The sequence below is a fragment of the Fusarium phalaenopsidis genome (genome assembly GCF_050370095.1).
Source record: "Fusarium phalaenopsidis strain FUZ10S chromosome Unknown contig_32286, whole genome shotgun sequence".
Taxonomy (NCBI): Eukaryota; Fungi; Ascomycota; class Sordariomycetes; order Hypocreales; family Nectriaceae; genus Fusarium; species Fusarium phalaenopsidis.
The window spans coordinates 3,799,140-3,820,788 of NW_028145413.1; the positions used below are offsets into that span (position 1 = coordinate 3,799,140).

Sequence of the window (21,649 nt, forward strand, 5' to 3'; positions counted from 1 at the left end):
GCGGTCCCTGACGTCGTAGGAGCGCTTCAACATCTGACGGGATGGCGACTGACTCCTGCAGCGAGCCGAATGGGCATGTGAAGTAAACGCTGTCATCGGCAAAGACCAGTTGATGCGTAGAGAGAAAGTCTTCTTGGTAAGTCCAGCCCCTGGTAGTATGAACAGAATCACTGATAACTGATTCTAAAGGAGCCAGTACTGATGCTAAAGTGTAGCAACTGCTGCCCTGAATGACTTTCAAGGCTTGACTGCTTTGGCTTGTCGCGGCACGTGGTGTACTGACACCTGGGAGCCCATGCGAGGCATCTTTCCCTGCTAGTGCTATTATCGTGAGGTCTGCACGACTGTATATCAAGTCCATGCGAGATATTTGTTTCATCATCAGATCTGGTTCACCACTGATACATAAGGCATCCACCCATAGGTATCTAAAGCCGAGTTTTCTAGTTGCTTGTATCGAGTCCTCGATGGTAGGCGTGCAGCGATCTGGGAGCTGAAAGGGGATCGGGTACTTGATTGGACGAGGGTTTTTCTCTGTCGGCTGTCCCCATACGTAGCTGAGGGCGATGAATCCGGATCCTTTGGGTGCCTTTTCAACTCGACGCGTCTCACAGTCAATCAGGTTGACGAGATCCCACTCTGCATTGGACCAGCTCCGTGGGGCTCTGCATTCAGGCGGGCAGTTGGTAATCCAACATCTCAGAACGGCAAAGTTGATAAGTTTCAGGATGGGTACAACGGTGGCTATTGAACTGGGGGGTGGTGTTGATTCCTTTTCCTCGGAGTCGCCCGAGGGCCTCGCACCTATAGATTGGTCAGTTTCGACTCGTTACGAAGTGCTGCACGCTCTTACGCCCATATGTCGAGCCTTCAGGCCCAGAAATCCCGAAGTAATAAGCATCAGGTCGGAAGCGAGACCTGACGTATCTATGTCCAAGCCGAAACAACCAAGATCGCACCACATTCTGCACCGGAGCTGCAGATAGGGCAGGATCATCGTCACGAATTGAGTGAGAACTGAGGAGCGTCTTTACGGGGTGCCCAAAAACTTCCAACCAATTGGCTTGACCGTTTGCAAATGGGGAATCTGGGGCGAGGGTGCGGCGGAGAAACTCGCACATCTTGCAAGGCAGTGGTTCTTTTTTAACACTTAGCCCTTGCAATTTCTGCACGATATGACTTGCATCTGCGATGACACCAGTCTTTCCATGAGTCATGCCAAGTTTTGTAGACTGGAACGTCGCTAGGATTGCTTGCAAGACGTTTCGACAGCCTTGGCAGATCTGCGACTCATCAACGTTGGGTATCGGCATGGCCATGATTGAAGTCTTTTTGCTGTGGCTTCTTTGAAAACTAGTGGACAGGAGAGATGCTGCGACGGTATCCGATTCCTAGATTGTAGGAGATTGACCAAGTGGGTGAGATTTACCATCGCAAATAGAGGCAAGATGCGGCATTTTCTTGCACAGCCCCTTGCTGCCTGATGCTTCCCCGTCAGCAACGCGAGAATATAGCCGCTTATTTTTTCCTCACTTTTTGCTCATGAATGAAGCTCGTGGGCCTTGATTGTGTATTTGGGGATTCTTTTTACACATGACTACTCCACTTGAAATCATGCAAAGTACTTGCCCTTGAAACCAGGCAAGATTTGTTGTCCCTCCAACTCCTCGTAGCTCGTGCCCCTCTTCTTAGACTGCTGCCAAGTCTGCTTCAGACGAGTAAACTCTTCCATAGTGGGGACTGAATGGCCACCAGACTCAAACTCATTCTGGGTGTACCCCTCGCGCTTGAGTACGGGAGAGTCTATGGTGTTGAGAACAAAGTCGTTCTGCGAGCGAGAAAAGTAGAGGAGGCCTAGGCGGTCTACGTTGCGCTGGTCCTTGGGGGGCACAGAGACCTGGTGTTGTGTTAGAGTTGTACTACGAGTTGTGGACTGGGACCTACTCTGTGGATTGTTGACTTGACGTATCCTCCAGTCAGGAAGCTCAAAGCATCGCCCGCGTTGACGGTCAAACTTCCATCAAGCGGCTTTGCCCACTTCCAGCTTCCGTTTTCGTTGTCTTTGATCTGAAGGCCGGCGACAGGCTGTCTGAACAAGAGCGTGAAAGATCCGAGGTCCGTGTGACCGCGAGACCAAAGACCATCCTCAAGAGCTTCGATCTCTTGTAGGGAGAACTTTCCGTACTTCATATATCGAAGGTGGGATTCATTGTGTGTTCCCCACTTGTGGAGCTTGACGAGATAGTCCTCTGGGATCTCCAGGGCGATGGCGACGAGGTGGAGCAATGGGTCAAGAACCTTGTCGTGCAGGTCCTGGGCTTTGTGTTAGTGGTATGGCGAGATATAGCTATAGGTGTCAAACCTTGGCAAAAGCCTCGATCTCCTCGAGATGATTCTTCAGCAGGGTGGGGATAGGCTGTGTGATTTTACCATCCTTGGCTGAAGTAACTGTGTTAGTAGCTCTTTGGCATCGCAATTTTGGTAACTCACTGGCCATGTTCCACACTTCAGTCTTTTCCTTCACGCCTCCCGACAGAGTTCGTCTTCCAGCAGGTCTGTAGCCATTGTAATCTCCGGCATCAAGATCCGGGACGTACTTGAACTTTTCCTCTAGAGGAAGATCGTAGAAGGCCTGACCGAGGGCAAACTGCCTGTCGATATTGGCTTGGGGGATGCCAAAGTTGGTAACGTAGAAGAAGCCCTTGGTCCGGATGGCGTCTACGAGAACACGGGCGAGTTCGGCGTTACCTTCTTGGGTTCCATATTTGGAGAGATCGACGTTGGCCACTACGAGATGTTAATATCCTGAGCGAGAAGATTGGGCGAAGTGATGGATTGCATAGGCAAGGGTGTCATACACTCTGCCCAATCAAGGTTCTCCTTGGTTTCGGGCACGTAGGTGTACTGCGGAATGTCTTGGACGGCGGAAGGCATGTTGGGCTTTTACAAATGACTCGAGAATTTTTGAAAATTCTGGATGAAAGAGCAGAAACAAGAGTCAGGACTCGAGATGCTGGGTTGATTATAAGGAGGAATGCCGACCATCGGATTGCTGACATATCACCCCAGAATTGAAAGAAGCAACGGTGGATGTCGTGATCAATTTCCCCGCACACGAATGCATAATCTACTGGTCTTGTTTGGCTGAAAGTTGTTGATGTGACTTGTCGATCGATTGCCTGCTTTTGGTGGTGATGGCGTAATCTGCGAGGTATCTATTTGGTTAATACGACTCCATTGATAGGCCGGTGGATGTTGCAACTGATATAGGGGAATTCAAGTCGTGCAAGAGATGTTGCATGTCCAATAGTGATAGCTCGGCTGATGATTCGGCTATAGTAGTTTCTATCTCTTTTGGTAGACCTCTATCGCTGACATGTGTGAACAACGGGAGAGCTGGCACTCTGCCTGTTTGGCCTCCTAATCATATTGCCCAATCACATCAGAGAATTGCTACCCCAGATCCAAAAAGTCGTGGCGTCCCTAGCCTCTTCTAATTCCCGCCTAATTCCCGCTAACAGGGCTAAAATGGAGACAACAAACCGACAAGGGTTTTGGGTCTGGTATTCAATGTCCGATCGGCTTTGCCTCTTTAGAGACGTCATTGACGACAAGATTGTCCGATCTCGGCATAGTAAGGAATGCCTCGACCTTCCCAAGAGTTAAAGATGAGCAACCTCCATAACCTGCCGATAAAGGCAAAAATGTTAGTTGATTATCCCATGAGCTGTCATAAGCCTCCGCTCCGTACCTCGCCCCACTTGGGCCACGTGATGACCGCAGTACGTGAGGGGTACCATTAGTTCCTCACATGAAGCAATTCCTAGCAATATACCATAGAAATCATTTTCATCTGAACAATGAATACACAATCAGATCCCGACGAGTCACAGGCAGATAATGCCTATGATGACAAGAGCTTTATCAAGGAAACACATAGCCGGCCGGTTGGCCCTAATGACCCCACGCGAGGCCCTAATTTCCCCGCGGAGGCATCACGAGGCTTCAACTTTCAACCTTTCAACGTACCGCATCGCGATTTCAAAGTGCATCAACTGCCCAATACACCCCTTGAGCTATTCCAGCTTTTTGTGCCTATTTCCTTTATATATCGATGGATTGAATACACCAATAGCTGGGTCGGTTATCTGCTGGAAAATGGCGTTATCGACAGCTGGAATAACCCCCTGCTCGACCAGTCAAGGATCCTTGCCTGGGACGGCCTCTCCGCTGCACAGGTATATGTGTGGCTCGGGCTGCTAATTTATATAGGGATTCACAAGGAGAGGACCATCGAGAGCCATTGGAGTACCCCAAAGCTAGGAGAACAACGCCCTCTCCACTCAATCATCAAGTTCATGCCGCTGTGGAGGTTTCAGTTGATCCACCGCTATTTACGCCCTTTTGACCACACCAAGATCGACGAGACCGACGAATCTAACCTGCCGAGGGTATTCCAAGCTGCTGAAGAGTGGTCTGAGCATATACAACACATGTCGGCACTGCTCTTTGAGCCGGGCTCTAACGTCGCTGTAGATGAGTGCATAATCCGCTACACCGGCAGATCTTTTGATACGGCCTTCGTTAGCAATAAGCCTATCCCTCTAGGCTTTAAGATCTGGGTTGAAGCCCAAGTCGGCTTCTTTATCCGCTGGTTGTGGCACCTTAAGGGCTCGAAATACGGTACGGCCGGCGTCACGAAGAAGGGCAAGAAGCAGCAAAAGAAGAAGGGCCAGGCCCCTACGGATGACAAGCTTATTCCTCTCAATAATACGCAAGGTGTCGTTATTGCCTTATGTAATTTGCTGCCGCAAGAGACATATCATGTCTTCTTTGATAACCTCTTCTCGTCCGCAGACCTTTTTCGCTGTCTCCGCGCCCACGGCCACGGTGCCACAGGCACGGCACGAGTCAACAGCGGCATTCACAAGGACCTCAAGCAAGAGAAGAAGCTTGATAAGAACGGGAAAAGCGAGTATGACTTCAATGAAGCCAGAGCTATCCCTACACCAGATAATAAGGTAATCAGTCTGAGACAAGATTATATGTAAATTCCTTACTAATTTGTCTCTTCGTCAGGTCAATCAGATCGCTTGGAAAGATAACGCCCTCGTATTATTTATGACTAACGTTTTCAACGTCGATGAACGCACTGAATAGAAGAGGAAGAAGCCGTCCACAGACCACTCACGAGCCCGGCCAATACAGCGTTTTTTTGGTGACGAAGCTATTAAGGTCATCTCAATCCCGACAGTCGCTGCTGCTTATAATCACGAGATGAACCACGTTGACCGAGGCGACCAATTGAGGTCATACACAAGCTATGATCACCCTCTTCGTCGGGGCCCGTGGCAGGCTCTCACTTGGACCTTTCTTCTTGAAGTTATCCTCGTGAATACCTATCTATTACAGCTTCATAGCCCCCAGCTAAATTGGCCGCGGTTCAAGAACCAAACGCAGTGGCGAGAGCATATTTATAACTCCTTATTTAACACCTACGGTCAAGAAAGTCGGGCAAGGAAGCGTTACCGGTCAGGAGACGAATCTGATCTCAATAACCCCCAAAAACGCCGTGAACACCTCAATCGCACGATCAACCATGTCAATCGGCATGTAAAATCAGACTGCCTAGCCTGCCAAGGAATTCAGCTTGGGCAGCCGAGGTCAAGGGGCCAGAAAATAACAGCTCTGCAGGAGGTTGACGGCAACAAGAGGCGGCATCGCGGCCGGCAGACGGTCTACGGCTGCAAGAGGTGTAATGTTGCGATTTGTAACTCGCCAGATTGTTGGTACTTATACCATAGGCCAATTTGTTAGGCTAGTAATGTACCTTTCATTTCGCACATTTTAATTGGACTGACCCCCCTGTCGTGACCCCGCCGGAGGCTTATGACAGCTCATGGGATAAGCAAGACAGACTTTATGGGTAGTGTTAAAAGAAAAGTCTGCCGATTTGAAGTTCTTGCTAAATTAGCACAATGGTCGCTCTGTTCTTGAACTTATTTGTCAAACAAGATGAGTGAAAGGCTACTTTTATTTGCTTTTTATTTCCTGTTTTTTTTTTCAACAAGCTGGGTGCCTATTGGGGCTACCATTGCGAAACCCTTGGGTCCCAACTAACCTCTAGAGTGGGCTATGTTGACAGGGTGAAATACGGGGCTGAGTCGTGCCCAATAGTGGCTAGTGAGGGCATGGATGCTGGCAGTTGAAACATTGGGCGAACTGGTAGGCCGACAGACAGCCCCAAATAAGTGTCGTTACAGGGGCAGACTAGTCCTGTTGACTGGCACAGCCTCATCCTGCAACGACCAACATGCGTTTCTGCTACACGACACAGCCAACATGATCCCTGTCATGAAAACGCCTGACTACCTTTATATGTAAATGCTCCCCGCCTAAATGAAGCGCCTCTTCTTCATCCTCAATCATCAACGATTTGATTTCCACCATTAAAACCAACAGCCTCCACCATTTAACCATCGCAGTTTGAAAACTCGACCATTATGCTCCCTTGGTTTGAACCATGCTCCCGGCCCGATGGCGAGCCCTGCGACTGCTGCTGGACCTGGAATGATTTTTCTCTCGCTACTAACGACGAGGCAATGCTGCAGCGTCGACTGTCTATGTGGACCATACTTGTTGCCCGCACCCTCATGTCGATCTTGAGGATATTTTACCATCTGAATGGCACATCTGTCGTCCTTTGGATCATCTGGGATGTGGTTTCCGGCGTGGCTGATTTTTCTTTGGCTGGCTTCGCGCTGTCAAGCATTTCAAAAGTTAAGGGTCAACGGAAAATACCGATTCTTGGAACCTACATGGTGCGCTCAAAAATTAATTCGATTTACGTGCAAGATGTTGACTTTGGATAGAACCGGAGGCGCTTTGATATTTCGCTCTTCGTCCTCGCCATTGTCCAGGTCACCATTTTGATGGTTTCTCTCGAGAAGCCTTCGTATGACTCTATGGGCATGGTGTGGCTGGCTATCCCCAAGATTATTGCGTCTCAGCCTAAGGAAGAGTTGGTTGAGAAGTCTTGATGTGATTTTAGAGTGGAGATGACGTATACCATTTGTGGTGCAAGCTTGAAGACATCACGGAGCTATTTCTCTCTTCTTTCTTGACGTGTTTTTATATGGAAGCGGAGTGCTTGGGAATATTGATTGGCTGATCAGGGGCTCAAAGGTATTTAAATAAAATACATTTATAATTGAGAATTCGATTGTATCATGTTGAGTACCTACACTTTAGATAGTGAACTCTTGCAGCGGTCTCAGTGGATACTTTCTTGGCAACTAGCGGCACACACTTGTTACTGATAGGACTTATCGCCTTCTTATCCTTGAATATATCAATATCGAGAAATATAATTGGTGGCATCCAGTTGTGAGGTTTCATGTACGCGGATTCGGGTTTATGGCAAAGCCGAGACTAGCTCCAGTGTAACATAGTGTTCCGTATAGAACCCAAAAAGGAAGGTCTTTTTGTCACAATGCAACTGTGAATGTGATATACAAGCATCATGTTCTGGAGGCCCTTGACTAAATTGTAGGATACGAGCCTTGGCAAGTTGGGGGGGCATAGATAATCCCCATGGCGTGATGCTCGTCATTTAATACCCTTTGCTGAACCACCCGAGTAGTCCTCGTCGCTCTATCTTTTCTCTCATCTAGGAAAAAGAGCCACCAAGTTGAAGAATCGTTTCCTTTGCCCAGTATGAAGAGGGATGTGGTCGCAACCTGGGCCCTGGCTACGCTTCTAGGCCTGTTTCCCGCAGCCCTTGCCAACGCATCATCTCAAGCAAATGATCAAGCTCCATCACCAGAAGAAGAGGCTGACGTTGTCCCGGGCGCCTTCATTGTCGAGTGGGAGGACAATAAAGACCCCGGAGAGAGCTTCTACGAGGACCTAGGCATCAAAGTTGAGCCGCGCAAGACCTTCAATTATCGACTCTTCCACGGGGCCTCGTTTAGACTCGACAATACCACCGATGATGAGAGCGGTGAAATTGCCGACCAGATTGCCGCGAGGCCTGAAGTCAAGAGCATTTGGCCTGTCAAGGTGATCAAGATGCCGGCACCCAACCCGGTAATGATTGGGAAGAACGCAACTGCCTCCGCCTCATTCGACTCGAGGAAACGTCGCGATACCGAGAAGGATACCTTTACACCTCACGTGATGACTCAAGTCGACAAGCTGAGGGCTGAGGGTTATACAGGCAAAGGTATCCGCATCGCCGTTGTTGACAGCGGCGTCGACTATATGCATCCAGCCCTCGGCGGCTGCTTTGGCAAGGGGTGTTTGGTAGCCTATGGCCGGGATCTTGTTGGCGACTACTACTCGCCGCCGGGAAAGCCGGAACCTGACGACGATCCGTATGACAACTGCGTCGGCCATGGGACTCATGTCGCAGGCATCATCGCGGCTCAATCCAACGAACTGAATTTTACCGGCGCTGCCCCAGATGTTACTCTTGGCATGTACCGAGTCTGGGGTTGCACAGGGCTATCAACCAACGATATCATGCTCGACGCTTTCAACGCCGCCTTTGAAGAAGGGAGTGACATCATCTCATATTCTGCCGGGTACTACACGGGTTGGGCCACTGATCCCTGGGGAATAGCAGCCTCCCGCATCGCTGCGGAGGGCGTGTCGGTCATGGTGGCTCCAGGGAACGGTGGCTCATCGGGTCTGTTTTTGACCGCTTCTCCAGCTACAGGGGTTAACGTAAATGCCGTCGGTTCGGTTCAAAACACGATTAGTCCCCTGCTTCTCACTGCTGCGTCTTACACGGTGGATAAAGATACCCGCTCCTTTGGGTTCCTCAATGGAGGTCCTGGTTTCAAAGAGAATCTAACCCTACCGTTGTGGGCTGTGAGTAATGATACGACTTTGACAAACGACGCCTGCTCGCCTTTGTCAGAAGATACGCCCAACCTGTCTTCCAAGATCGTCCTTGTCCGGGTCGCCGATAGCTCGGATTGTGGCTCCTGGCAGCAGGGTAACAACGTGGCTGACAAGGGGGGCAAATACATGATATTCTACAGCCAGACTAACTCGTATGTTCATTTATACTATTGGATCAGAACATGTATGGTGGGAATAACACTTCTACAGATCTTTTCAAGCTATCAACCCCTACTCAAATGGCCTTGAAGGTGTTGGGGTTGTGACACCAGGTCAAGCTGCAGAATGGATATCTCTCCTCAACCAAGGATCAAATATCACCATCGATATTACTGATCCCAGCGTGGCTGGCCATCACTATGAGCCATTGGAAAACTTGGAATCAGGGGGTCTCACCAGCCTTTCAAGCTCCTGGGGACCGACTTGGGAGGTTGAGTCAAAGCCTCAGTTCACAGCGCCAGGTGGAAATATTCTCTCGACATACCCGATGAACATGGGAGAATACGCCGTCATGTCTGGGACCTCTATGGCTACACCACTAGCAGCCGCCATATTTGCACTTGTCGCACAGGCCCGCAGATCTCATAATCCATTTGAGCTGCGGAGTGTGATTTCCTCCACTTCCAAGCCCAACTCGTGGTTCGATGGCAAGACTGTTCACGATATACTGGCACCTGTTGCTCAGCAAGGCTCAGGACTAATCCAGGCTCACGATGCCGCATATGCCACCACGGTGCTCAGTGTGAGTCAGATCTCGTTCAACGACACAGACCACTTCTCTGGCCGCAAGAAATTCAGCATTAAGAATACGGGAGGTGAAGATGTCACGTATAAGCTGGGACATACCAAGGCTGCTACGTTGTACACCTTTGCTGCTGGGTCACGCTCGGCTGCAGCATTTCCCAACCCTATCGTCGATGATTGGGCTGAGTTATCATTTTCTCCCAAGTATGATTGCACCTTGTTGCCACGATACACTGCCAGGTCTCAAACTAATCGTCAGTAGGGAGTTGACTGTTCCAGCGGGTTCATCGGGTGAAGTGAGCATCACAGCTATCCCACCCAAGAACGTCAATGCAACACAGCTACCCGTATATAGCGGCCTTATTACCCTCTCGGCAGACAATGGAAAGTCATACAATATCCCTTATATGGGTGTTGCAGGGAGCATTAAAGAGACTCCCGTATTACTACAAGGCGTTGAGTATGGAACTTTCCTGGGCACCTATGGCCGACCAGACCCAGCCAACAAGACATTTATCATCCCCCAACCTGGCACAACTCCACTTCCAGGTAGCCAATTCCAATACCCAAGCATTGTAGCCAGTCTACTCTTCGGAACGCAAATGATCCGAGCAGACGTCGTGGCGCTGACGGACACGCAACTCCCCGTCACCAAATTCTTTTCCATTCGCAGCATCGGGAACATGCCCGGATTTCCGGATGTTTGGGTAATCCGGAGGAACTACAGGCTCGGCTTTACAGGGGAACTTGCTGATGGGACAGTTGTTCCGGAGGGAAGGTACAAGATTGTGTTTAGCGCCCTGAGGGTGTTTGGTAGTGCTGAGGAGGAAGATGATTGGGACTTTGCCGAGACGGTGCCTTTCGATGTCAAGTATCTGTAAAGTGTGTGGTGGCTTAAATAGCCCCATCCAAACTGGCAGCCGCTGTATGGAGAAAGCCAGTTACAAGGATCCAATGGATAATGGTGTATCTTAATAAGCCAGAAACGTTGTGTCACTGCTGCATGTCCTGAATTCCGGCTCCAGTCTCCGTCTTAACAAACGCTACATTATGAGTTGACTACAGAGCACTGGGATTCGATAAGGTGAGTTATCCTATTAAGGTAATCTAGGCTCATTAAATCATTATTAGAACAATTAAACCATCCGCCTCTCGCTTGCCACTGTTTGCAACTCATAACTCCCACCCCTACTGCTGGACTCGATATCCAGGTATGCATCCCCCATTTTGCCATGGTTGCTCATCTCTCTCTTGGTTCTCTGGGGATTTTCTGTTCGTGCAGAAACGCTAGGATGAGTATTCGCATTTCGTCGACTGGTATCTGTCGTGTGCTTGACCGAAGATCCCCTAGCTGTGCTTAAAACTCCTGGCAGCATTTGTATCAGAGGCCGTAGTGCCGGGAGACTGGCGCAGATTAAGGCGCAAGATAGTTCAATCATGGACCAGATAACGACATAGACATTGTCCCCTTGTGTGTGTTAGTCGGCGACGGCCGAGGGTGGAGAAGCGACTTACAAGTGGCATCGAGGGTGCTGGCAAAGCTGACTAGATATTTTAGACGCACCATCGATGTGACGCAGGCACTGGAGGTATTAGCAGCTTCGAACATACCGCGACAAATAATTACTCACAAGGACCCTATGCTGAACATGAAGAACAAGGCTGTCTTCTTCCGCCCCCCAAGCTGAAGCTTCAACAATTCGGGAATCGGCAGGATGAGAATGGCAATATCCTCAACAATGCTAAAGACAGCACCGGCGTAGCCGATGGCAGTAAGATTCAGACATTTAGCCTCGAGATGTCGGTTCCAGACTGAAGCGATAGGGGTGCACTGGAAAATGACCAAGCCCAAGAAGATGATGCCGTGGCCGATGAGGAAGGCGGCTGCCGACCAGACAGCAATTCGAAAAGTGCGACTCGTGAATACTCGTGAGTAGAAGGCGAGAAGGGATGCTTTGGCCGAGACTTGGATTAGAATGTATAGAATCTGGGTCGCGTAGAATATCTTTGCTTGTTAGGAATCATTCATACCAGTATGGGACTGGGAGCAAACCTGAAAGATGGTCTTGGCGTTTGCCACATCGACGTTCCAAAAATGAAGGCCGAATCCGAGGTCTGTGCCTATCAAACTTGTGAGCGAAAACCCTCTCAACACCGAGTAAACCTACTTTGGGTCTGTAGAACGAGTAGGGCAACTAGAAAAACCTGCTAGGTGTTGGCGATGGCTAATGCTACGATATGGCTGGTATTACCGTTGCGACAAGGGCTGTCCAATCGTCCCACCATAACCTCTTGGTTACCATCAGTCGGGCAACGCATCGTAGGATGACAATGGGAAATGTCACTGCCGCGCAGGCGATAGCAGCCGCCTTGACCTGTTGTGTTCGTGACTCGATGGGATACCCGACGCATATTTGGTTCGACAATGTGGAGGTAACTGGGCCGGTTAGCCTTGAAGACAGACAGTAAAGACATTGCACAGGTACACACCAGCTTGGTCCTTGAACGGACAGGAGAGTTGCACGCATTCTGAAAGCTCGGCTTGAATGGTAATGTTGGTGCACATGCATTCAGATATGGCTGTGAGGGTACAGTTTCCGTTCTCAAGTCCTTTGACCAGGCATGGTTGCTATGATGCATGTTAGCCACTCAGGGGTCTCTGAGGGCTTGTTGAAGAAATGTCTCACTGCACAGTCAGGTACCAGCCCAATCAGTGAAGCAGGGTCCTGCCCAGCCACGTGGGAAACAAACCATAACAGTACGATATACCAGCCCGGCAAGCAGTTAGACATTACGAAGAGCGGGTAATTGTGCGAGCACAAGATTGACGAGATCTGGCGTGGGACATGTTTGGGGAAAAAGAACAGGGACCGGACATGGCCTGGAACATGAGCACACATATATCAACTGCAGAGCTTGGCAACGGGATGACACAGCGCTGCAACGCCCCTAAAGAAACTTCCGCTCCAGTTCCGGCACGCCGAGACGTTGCAGAGTGTCGTCGCCACCCAGTTGTGGCTTCAATCGCAGCCGTGAAGCGTAATACGGATGCAACGGCCCCTGCGTGTCAGGGTCGGGTCATGCTCCAGGTACAGTTAGCAGGGCGAAGCGTGGGGCCGTAGTCACTCCCCAAGACGGATTTCAGCTCCGTTTGGGTCGGCGCGCGACTCGCGTTGAAACAGTTTTTTGATGTTTCGATTGGCCAATCACTTTGACAAGGCCCGCGATCAGACACTTCGCTTAGGGGTCACTCCACCTGTTCGTAACATTTAACCCACTTGGTACATATTCTTAATGATTTACGGAGTAGATCTTAATATGATTCATAAGCTGACAATCCCAGTTTTCCACCGTCAAGGCGCCCTCGGTTTACCTCAGGTAGCCCAAGTTTGATGTAAAGATGCTTTGAAACAAAACCCCCTTCTCTCCACTTAGAATATGGCAACTAGAAGATTGCCGCTCTCGACTCTTCTACTTGCAATGCTCTGACATGACAGAAGATGGAGTAACTCGAAGCCCATCTCAAAACTCGCCTTGAAACTCACCAAGCGACAAGAAGCCGGAGACATACTTGGCCTTATGACAGCAACCACCGTGGCCAATGTTCTGCTTACGGGGCCAGCCTGGATTCTAGCGAAAGGGCTGAGGTTGGCTTCCGTGACGAGCTCGTATGCTTTTCAACCTAGTTTCGGCTTGGAGAGAATAAAGGCGCCAAGGTAGAGCCTGAGAAACATTTTCTACTACTATTGCCAGAATACCAGGTCAACTTGGAGAGAAATCTGCATGGGCGGTTGGGAACCTCTCGCACATTGGCATTCATGACAGCCAAGAAATTCGTGTTTTTCACCGTTTCACGTCAATGCCCCACAGGTAAGACAGTGGAAACTGGCAATCAACTCCTGCGACAATATCATCGGTGGACAGGATGAGACCGCGTTTATCGTAGTTACGAGTCTACGACCCTTTCTCAGTCATCAATCGATGTCTGTCTCCTGTATACGGGAAATCTTCTTCTTTATGGGTAGCGGATGGTAAGACAAGGGTTGTGGACCTGTGAACTCTTGTGAGGGCTGCAAGACAAAGAATAAGAACTGAACGCTGGTGTATACCTTTCGACAAGCTGTAAAACAAACAGCCAGTGCGTGATGCGGCGATTGAAACTCACATCCTGTGAAGCAACTAAAAAAGAGTCTATAAGGAAGATACGTTTCTAATTTTTAAACTGACATGTAAAAGATAAGCAATTCCTCAACAAGACATGAGATGCAGGGTAGCCAAGTATAGCCGAGTTAACGTCAAAGGTTAGAGTCCTTTTGGTTAATAGTTATGGGTGGTAACTGTATAACTGTATCTTTTGCTATTGAGGCTGATGGGTTTTTGGAGTCATAATTGTCTACAATAACAATAACGGTCAATGCATGCATTTGCATGCAGATGGGCGATGCTCTCTGTTCATGTTGAAAGTGAAGCTAGACCTTTTGCGACCTTATTTATTAAACACCTGCTACCCTGAATCAGTCGGCATCAAGCTCCGAAACACTTTCAAGCGTGCTCTGCCGGGTGTTGAAGAACCGATTACTTTCAGAGCCAAGAGACTTCTGGTAAATCGGGATTGTGGCCCAGCGGCATGTTGTCGGAAGCTTCCCGATCCACCTTCGGGGTCTGTGGCCGGGCACGCTTTGGCCTCTCTCGGCGCTACTCACTTCGGAGAATGGGTCCGAGACTTGAGCCATTGCGTATCTGGGTGAAATAGAACTTGCCTAGACTTAGTAGGAAATGGAGACTAGCCGCACGGCCTGGCTGAGTAGAGCCCTCACCGGATAGACTCCCGAGACAAAGATAACATCGTGTATTGTTCAAGTTTGCCCCCGGGACAGCGCCCGATGAGACAGAATTCTAGCAATTAGTTTCGAAATTCGGGTGCCAGCCGTAGACTCCTACATGGGAACTCAATGTTTCATCCAAGTATAAGATGATCATGGAAGACCCGCCGGAAGAACGTAACAGATCATCACGGCTCACAGCAACTTCATCATTGACTAGTTCACAAGTGAACAACCCAAAATTTCAACCATGGTTCTCGTTCCTCACAAGAAGCAGCAGTACGCTGTTCTAGGTGCATCCAGTGAAGCTACCCAGAAGATCCTTACACCTGAAGCCTGCGAGTTTCTTTCTGTCCTGCATCATTCATTCGAGGCTACCCGAAAGTCATTGCTGCATCGTCGTGAGCTTCGACAGAAGCAGTTTGACGCTGGAGAACTGCCCGACTTTCTACCCGATACCAAGCATGTTCGAGAGCATAGCCATTGGCAAGGAGCCTCTCCTGCGCCTGGCTTGGCCGACCGCAGGGTTGAGATTACAGGGCCGACGGATCGCAAGATGATTGTCAATGCCCTCAACTCTAATGTTTACTGCTATATGGCTGACTTCGAGGGTATGGTTCCTGAAACGAGGGCTTGGCGTGGTAGCTAATACAACCAGACTCGCTCACTCCGACATGGAAGAACGTCATCGAAGGTCAACTCAACCTGTACGACGCTATCCGACGCCGGATTGATTTCAAGATTGGCGAAAAGGATTACAAGTTGAGAACCGACCGAACTCTTCCCACTCTCATCTGCCGCACCCGCGGATGGCACCTCGACGAAGCCCATTTCACTGTCAACGGTACTCCCATCTCGGGTGCATTGTTCGACTTTGGACTTTACTTCTTCCACAACGCCAAGGAGCTCATCAAGACTGGATTCGGACCTTACTTCTACCTTCCCAAGTTGGAGTCTCATCTTGAAGCTCGTCTTTGGAATGATGTTTTCAATGTTGCTCAGGACTACATTGGTATTCCTCGGGGCACTGTCCGAGCTACTGTCTTGATCGAAACCATCACAGCTGTTTTCGAGATGGACGAGGTTCGTGCTTCACTTTGCGTTGAGACCTTTTGTTTGACTCTAACTCTTCTACAGATCATCTATGAACTTCGAAAGCATATTGGCGGTTTGAACTGTGGGCGATGGGACTACATCTTCACCTTTATCAAGATCTTCCGAAACCATCCCAAGTTCATTCTTCCCGACCGTGCCGACGTTACCATGACTGTTCCTTTCATGGATGCCTACGTCAAGCTACTCATTGAGACCTGTCATCGACGTGGCGTGCATGCCATGGGTGGAATGGCTGCGCTGATTCCGATCAAGAACGACGAAGCCGCCAACGCAAAGGCTCTGGCCAACGTGGAGGCCGACAAGCTTCGAGAGGTCCTGGCTGGACATGATGGCACTTGGGTTGCGCACCCAGCCCTGGCACCAATTGCGGAAGACATTTTCAATACTTACATGCCCACTTCCAACCAGATCTTCCGCCGATCTGAGACAGTACCCGTTACTCGGGATGACCTTCTCAATCCTAATGTACCCGGTAAGATCACTCTTGAGGGTGTGAAGAAGAACATCCATGTTTGCTTGGTGTATATAGAGGCGTGGGTGCGTGGAGTCGGCTGCAGCCCTATCAACAACCTCATGGTGAGTCACTTCTGCTTCCTAAGATAGACATCTTATCTAACTATTTAAAAGGAGGACGCAGCTACCGCCGAGGTCTCTCGCTCACAGCTCTGGCAGTGGGTCCACCACAAAGTCAGCACCGCAGAGGGAGTCCGGTTGGATAAGAAGACCATCCTCAAGCTTCTTGATGAGCAGCATGGAGCTCTGCTGAAGACAGCTGCCGAGGGCCACAAATTCGAGATTGCCCAGCAGTTTATGAGTGAGCAGATCACGGGAGAGAAGTACGCAGGCTTCTTGACTGAGTAAGTATCATTTTAACCCACTTAAATGGAATCTCTACTGATGGCTTAAAGGGTGTTGTATGAGGACGTCACGACGACAGGAACAAAATAGATGATGCGATCCGTGGTGGTTGCACAGGGCATGGTCATGGTCAAATGGTATATACCGGCGTTGGACTGGATTTCCTTTACTTTTAAAGTTTATTGTTATACAGGTTTTGCTCATTGTGTTACTTGCCATCCCTTTGCGTGGTTGTGATAAGACTAGCTTGCTTTTCGGCGAAGAGCGCCGATGCCTCGGGTGAAGCTCCGGCTCGGTGTGACTCAAACGGTTTGAGTCAAACCAAACTAGAATCTTCCCTAAATTCGATAGAAGACGGCTTAAAAAAGACAAATCCGACATCAAAGACTTCTTTTGCAAACATCTCAATCGAATCAACATCACATCTCGCATCAGCAAGCAATGGAATCAACCCCCAGTCGACTCCGAAAGCGATCCTGGAGACAGGGATCGTACCTCATCTCCACGGACGCAAGCCTTATTCCCGTGAAGCGTCTCATTGAAATATTCTCCTCTGATGACTTCTACTGGGCCGGTGCACTACCTGAGGATGCCATGAAGGAGATGCTTGATAATTCCTTGTGCTTTGGATTATACCACTGTCATGAATCACCAGACGAAACCTCCAAGACGGGCAGGCCTGAGGAACCGGAACGGAAACTTTTGGGCATCGCCCGCTGCGTCACCGATTATACAACATTCCTATACTTGACCGACGTCTGGGTGGATCCGTTATATCAAGGGAAAGGCCTTGGGAGTTGGCTTGTGAGATGTGTTCAGGAGGTCATTGAGTCTCTGCCTCATCTACGGAGGAGCTTGTTGATGACGGGGGATTGGGAACGGTCGGTGCCGTTCTACGAAAAGTTGATGGAGATGGAGCTGTTTTCATGTCAGAAGGGCGAGGGACTTGCGATTATGGAAAGGAAGGGTTTGGGGCATCCCAACTTTGGGGGAAAGGGTAGTGGATATAAGCGATGAAGTTGACGCATTGGTTTAGGGTGCATGTGGTTCGTTCTTAACTGGCTTGGATGAGGTGGGATGAGTCGAAACAAGGGCAATGAATAGGAAAGGGGATTCTAAACTGTCAAAATACTTTTGGGAACCTGGCGAAGGGATTGGCGAATCTCAGGCTTACAGTGCTGAGCTATGCATGCGTACCCAACAGCTGCTGTCAAGATCTCGGGTTCTTGTTGAATAGCGACTTGATTACGATCTGATTTGATGTTTGGGCCTATCTCATTGGAGCACGGCGGTTTCCGGCTAAGCCAATGTGTGAACCAGGATGAAATCGCAACTTGTCCAATCCACAAAAGACTGAGGCAACAGACTAGGCAGCTTTTTGAGCGCACGTCTTCGAGACCCAGCAACGGTCCCAAGGGAACAACTATTCCTTTGATTAGGCCACCCGAGAACTGCGAGAATCGCAAGCGCCATGTGACCGACTACAATCCCTTGCCGACATCGACGTCAATCCGGGTGCTTCAAGTGCATTCAGAAAAGTTTGAAAACGAGCTCGACTTCTATACTCCTCCCCGCTGCTCTCTCGTCGTCAAGGACTTGGACGATGATCCGGTTTACGATGCACTCTCTTATACTTGGAGTTGCCCAGTCACTATCTACTCCAATGTAAGCGAGGTCTCGTCAGCCGCCGCCTGGGCTGCGCCGTCCTTTGACATCATCTGCGATGGGAAGCCCTTTTCGGTCACTGCCAACCTATATGCGGCCATTCTAAGTTTACGTCTGCGAGCTTCCAAGACAGGTCATCGATATTGTCAGACGTTAGCAGGAATGGAGGGCTCAAACATGACAGAGATCGTCTCCCCAACGTTGTATATCTGGATCGACCAGATCTGCATCAATCAGTCGGACCTCAAAGAACGAAACTCTCAGGTTATGCTTATGGGCCGAATATATAAGCAGTCGCGGCTCTGTTTAGTCTGGCTTGGCGGCGACGATCAGTTTTCTCAATCTGCGGTTGATACCATGACGAAGCTACTGAATACAGAGGACGAGATGTTTTCGAAGCTTGTCGCACTGAATATCTTTCAAATGAAGAATTACAGCGATATTGGCATGGAGCCAATAGAGCCTTGGGAGTGGATTGCTCTCTACGCTTTTCTGAGTCGCTCCTGGTTTTGGCGCTCGTGGGTTGTGCAGGAAGCCGCGCTCTCCAAGCAGTTGTCATTTTGTTGTGGAATAACAACCTTCACTCTTGACCACCTTAGTTATCTCATGGACCTGTTGATGGAGGCCAAGTGTCTTAGCTCCATGACGGGCCTTGCTCAGGCGCTTCAGGGGCAATCCAACAGTTTCACTGAACAGGCGAGGATCGTGAAGGCACGGGACCCAGGAGCCCGTCTTTACCAGCCAAACCCAGATGACCGGCCGAACCAGTCGATGTTGAAACACCTCTCCGGGATGAGGACAAAGGTTTTTGGGTTCAAAAGCTCTATTTCTTCTCCGGAAAAGACTCGGAAGCCCGACCGCCATGGCCTGAGCCATGTTTTGGGTCCGTTCAAGAGCATGAGGGCGACAGATCCGAGAGACAAGGTTTATGCCTTTCTCGGTCTGGCCGAGGAGTTAGGTCAGGGTGGAACGCTGCATCCAGCCTACGAGAAGCCCATCGCAGAAGTTTTCCGAGATGCAATGCAGTTTATGCTACAGTCGAGCGATAGCCTAAACGATCTCGCCTTGAAAGAAAACCCCGAGCGAACTAAGACTCCTGGCCTCGAATCTTGGGTTCCGGACTTCACCAGTGATGGCCTAGCCTCGCCAAGGGTCCATCCAGTATTAAGGATGTGGTCTAAAGGGAAACATCCTAGCACCACAAACTTCACGTTTCATCCAGGTGGAGTTCTTGAGGTGCGAGGACTGCGCATTGGGACAGCCCGCGCGGTTCATGAGCTCACTGGGCTCCTCGGTCCAGGCGTTGACAATGGCCCCAACTCCCTTATGAGTCTTTTGCAAAGTCTTCCGGAAGATTCAAGTGTGTGGATTCCACCTTTAACGCCTTCTCTGAGATCGTACCTTGAGACCAGCGGTTTGGTCCCGAATGAGGAGATATATGGCCATGTTCCCATTCAGGATGGGGGAGCAGTAGTCATTCAGTCTCGATTGGAGGGTTTTTGGAGGACACTGCTAACAAACCGGTTTGGAAAAGAGTTCCCGCCATCAAGAAGCATAGTTGGCCTACTTTTACGATTCTGGGATCGGGAACTGCACCTGCGAGTGATCATTGCTGGGCTTTTCTCTGATCCCGCTGCATCAAGCGGGCAGACAAATGGCATGTTTAGCCAATTTGGGGGAGATTCCCCTAACTGGGATATGCTCAAGTCATCGATAAGCGCCATGTACCGTGCTCAGAAGATTCTGAAAGGCCAGCTCAGTGATGATGTTCAGAACGACCTATTTCCCAAGGAGATGAGCGCCATCTTGCCGGAGCTCGACGCTGCTTGGGCAAAAGGTAGAAGGAGTGACGAAGGAATGGCCATGGCGCAAGTGGCCATGAAACAGCTGTCGAGGCCTTTTTCGGCAGAGGCGCTTGAATTTCAGAGAGAAGTCGAGATCAACTGTTCGGGCAAACACCTTTTTGCAACAAAGGAGGGACAGCTTGGGATCGGCGCGAAGTCGATAAGGGAGGGTGACGAGGTTTGGAATTTGGTCGGAGCAGACGCACCATTCGTGTTACGGCCGCAAGGAGGTGGGAGATATGCCCTGCTTGGGGGAGCTTATGTCCGCGGAGCAATGTTTGCGGAGTGGCATGAGGGAGATTTTGATGCTATTGCCAAGGATATCAAAACTGTTTTACTTGTATGATTAAAGGATGAAAATTAGTATCTCGTTTCATCCCTAGGTAATATTCATTTGCACTCTTTGGCTTGCCCTGGTTGTGTCTCATTCGCTGATTGTTGACCGAGGCGTTGCCGGGTGGCGGATAGGATAGCCGAGAATGCGGGGTTAAGGTTGACAACCACCCAGGGCCACTCGACCAGGGCTAATACCATCTTCCATCCTTGTTCAGTTTTGCAGAGACTTGAAGAATCTCGAATCAACTTGGGTATCACAGAAAACGATGCCTTTCCCTAAGCTCCCACCTAATGTCGCCTACATACGACTCTCCAACCCAGCAAAACGCAACGCTCTGAGTCTTGGCGTGCTGCAAGACCTCAAGAGACAGCTCACCGAGGCTCTCACATCTCCCGTGAGCGGACAACTTCGCATCTTGCCGCCTTTTCAAACTCGGATCTTGGAAGACTTGGAGAAGGCTGTACGTCGAGATGATACGACGAGCGAGCAGTGGAAGAAATACGGGTGGTTGGTCAATTCGTCTGAATGGAAGAGGGAGAGAGCTGGACTTCCTGATGTGCTGGTTCTGCGAAGCGAGGGGCCTGTCTTTTCATCTGGGCACGATCTGAAGGAACTTTCAGGACTCAGCCATGATGATGTCAAACTTCTGTTCAATCTCTGCGCAGAGGTCATGACGTTGATTAGACGGAGTCCAATTCTGGTTGTTTGCCCCATCCAAGGCCTCGCCACAGCCGCCGGATTTCAACTCGCCATGGCAACAGACTTTCCTATGGCGTTGGCAGAGACCAAGTTTGCTTTGCCAGGAGCAAAGATCGGGCTGCCTTGCACTAGTCCATCGACTGCCGTCTCACGCAGGTTACCTCCTGGGGCAACATATCGACTACTGGCAACAGCACAACCGGTTAAGGCATCGGATATCCCAGGGGCAGTTGATATTGTTCAAGTCTCAGAAAAAAATCCGTCGAGTGAGGCTAGCAGCGCGGCATTCGAAACCCGAGTTTCAGCCGTCATCGATCAACTAGCAGCCATGTCTGCTCAGCAACAAGCCGTTGGCAAATGGGCATATTGGACGCAACTTGGTACGGGAGCACCTGATGGCGAAGAAGGGGGCGATGGCTTTGAAGCGGCTGCTCGCTGGGCGGGGAGAGTCATGGCTTTGCATGCGAAGAGCGAGGATGCCAAGGAGGGTATTGGAGCATTCTTGCAGAAGAGGTCTCCGGATTGGGTTAGCAAGTCTTCAAAGCTGTAGTGCGGCCGTCTATGATGATCCAATTGCCCTACTGCATACTACAAATGAGAAGATCACTCATTGGTAGACATGATATTCTTGTCTTCACTCATCGCCTTGAGAACGT

General features: G+C 49.9%; 6 protein-coding genes across 6 annotated transcripts; 4 read left to right on the forward strand and 2 right to left on the reverse strand.

The window, feature by feature from the left end:
• Positions 1-1,612: 1,612 nt before the first annotated feature.
• On the reverse strand, positions 1,613-2,934 carry LRP88_03468 (uncharacterized protein; the record flags this gene model as incomplete). Its single annotated transcript, XM_083240087.1, has 5 exons — positions 1,613-1,897; positions 1,945-2,313; positions 2,363-2,439; positions 2,491-2,787; positions 2,859-2,934. 5 exons carry the CDS (start codon positions 2,932-2,934, stop codon positions 1,613-1,615), a joined length of 1,104 nt encoding a protein of 367 aa, XP_083105217.1.
• A 926-nt stretch (positions 2,935-3,860) lies between these two features.
• On the forward strand, positions 3,861-5,051 carry LRP88_03469 (uncharacterized protein; the record flags this gene model as incomplete). The annotated part of the gene is made up of 1 exon (XM_083240088.1): positions 3,861-5,051. One exon carries the CDS (start codon positions 3,861-3,863, stop codon positions 5,049-5,051), a length of 1,191 nt encoding a protein of 396 aa, XP_083105218.1.
• A 2,665-nt stretch (positions 5,052-7,716) lies between these two features.
• Positions 7,717-10,532, forward strand: LRP88_03470 (uncharacterized protein; the record flags this gene model as incomplete). Its single annotated transcript, XM_083240089.1, has 3 exons — positions 7,717-9,059; positions 9,118-9,855; positions 9,914-10,532. 3 exons carry the CDS (start codon positions 7,717-7,719, stop codon positions 10,530-10,532), a joined length of 2,700 nt encoding a protein of 899 aa, XP_083105219.1.
• Positions 10,533-11,032: 500 nt separating this feature from the next.
• LRP88_03471 (uncharacterized protein) lies at positions 11,033-12,179 on the reverse strand (the record flags this gene model as incomplete). Its single annotated transcript, XM_083240090.1, has 7 exons — positions 11,033-11,055; positions 11,167-11,234; positions 11,283-11,656; positions 11,705-11,772; positions 11,820-11,856; positions 11,904-12,088; positions 12,140-12,179. The coding sequence occupies 7 exons, from the start codon at positions 12,177-12,179 to the stop codon at positions 11,033-11,035; spliced, it is 795 nt and encodes a 264-aa protein (XP_083105220.1).
• Positions 12,180-14,724: 2,545 nt separating this feature from the next.
• LRP88_03472 (malate synthase) lies at positions 14,725-16,451 on the forward strand (the record flags this gene model as incomplete). The annotated part of the gene is made up of 4 exons (XM_083240091.1): positions 14,725-15,085; positions 15,133-15,557; positions 15,612-16,166; positions 16,218-16,451. The coding sequence occupies 4 exons, from the start codon at positions 14,725-14,727 to the stop codon at positions 16,449-16,451; spliced, it is 1,575 nt and encodes a 524-aa protein (XP_083105221.1).
• A 4,108-nt stretch (positions 16,452-20,559) lies between these two features.
• Positions 20,560-21,543, forward strand: LRP88_03473 (ClpP/crotonase-like domain-containing protein; the record flags this gene model as incomplete). Its single annotated transcript, XM_083240092.1, has 1 exon — positions 20,560-21,543. The coding sequence occupies one exon, from the start codon at positions 20,560-20,562 to the stop codon at positions 21,541-21,543; it is 984 nt and encodes a 327-aa protein (XP_083105222.1).
• Between the last annotated feature and the right edge of the window lie 106 nt (positions 21,544-21,649).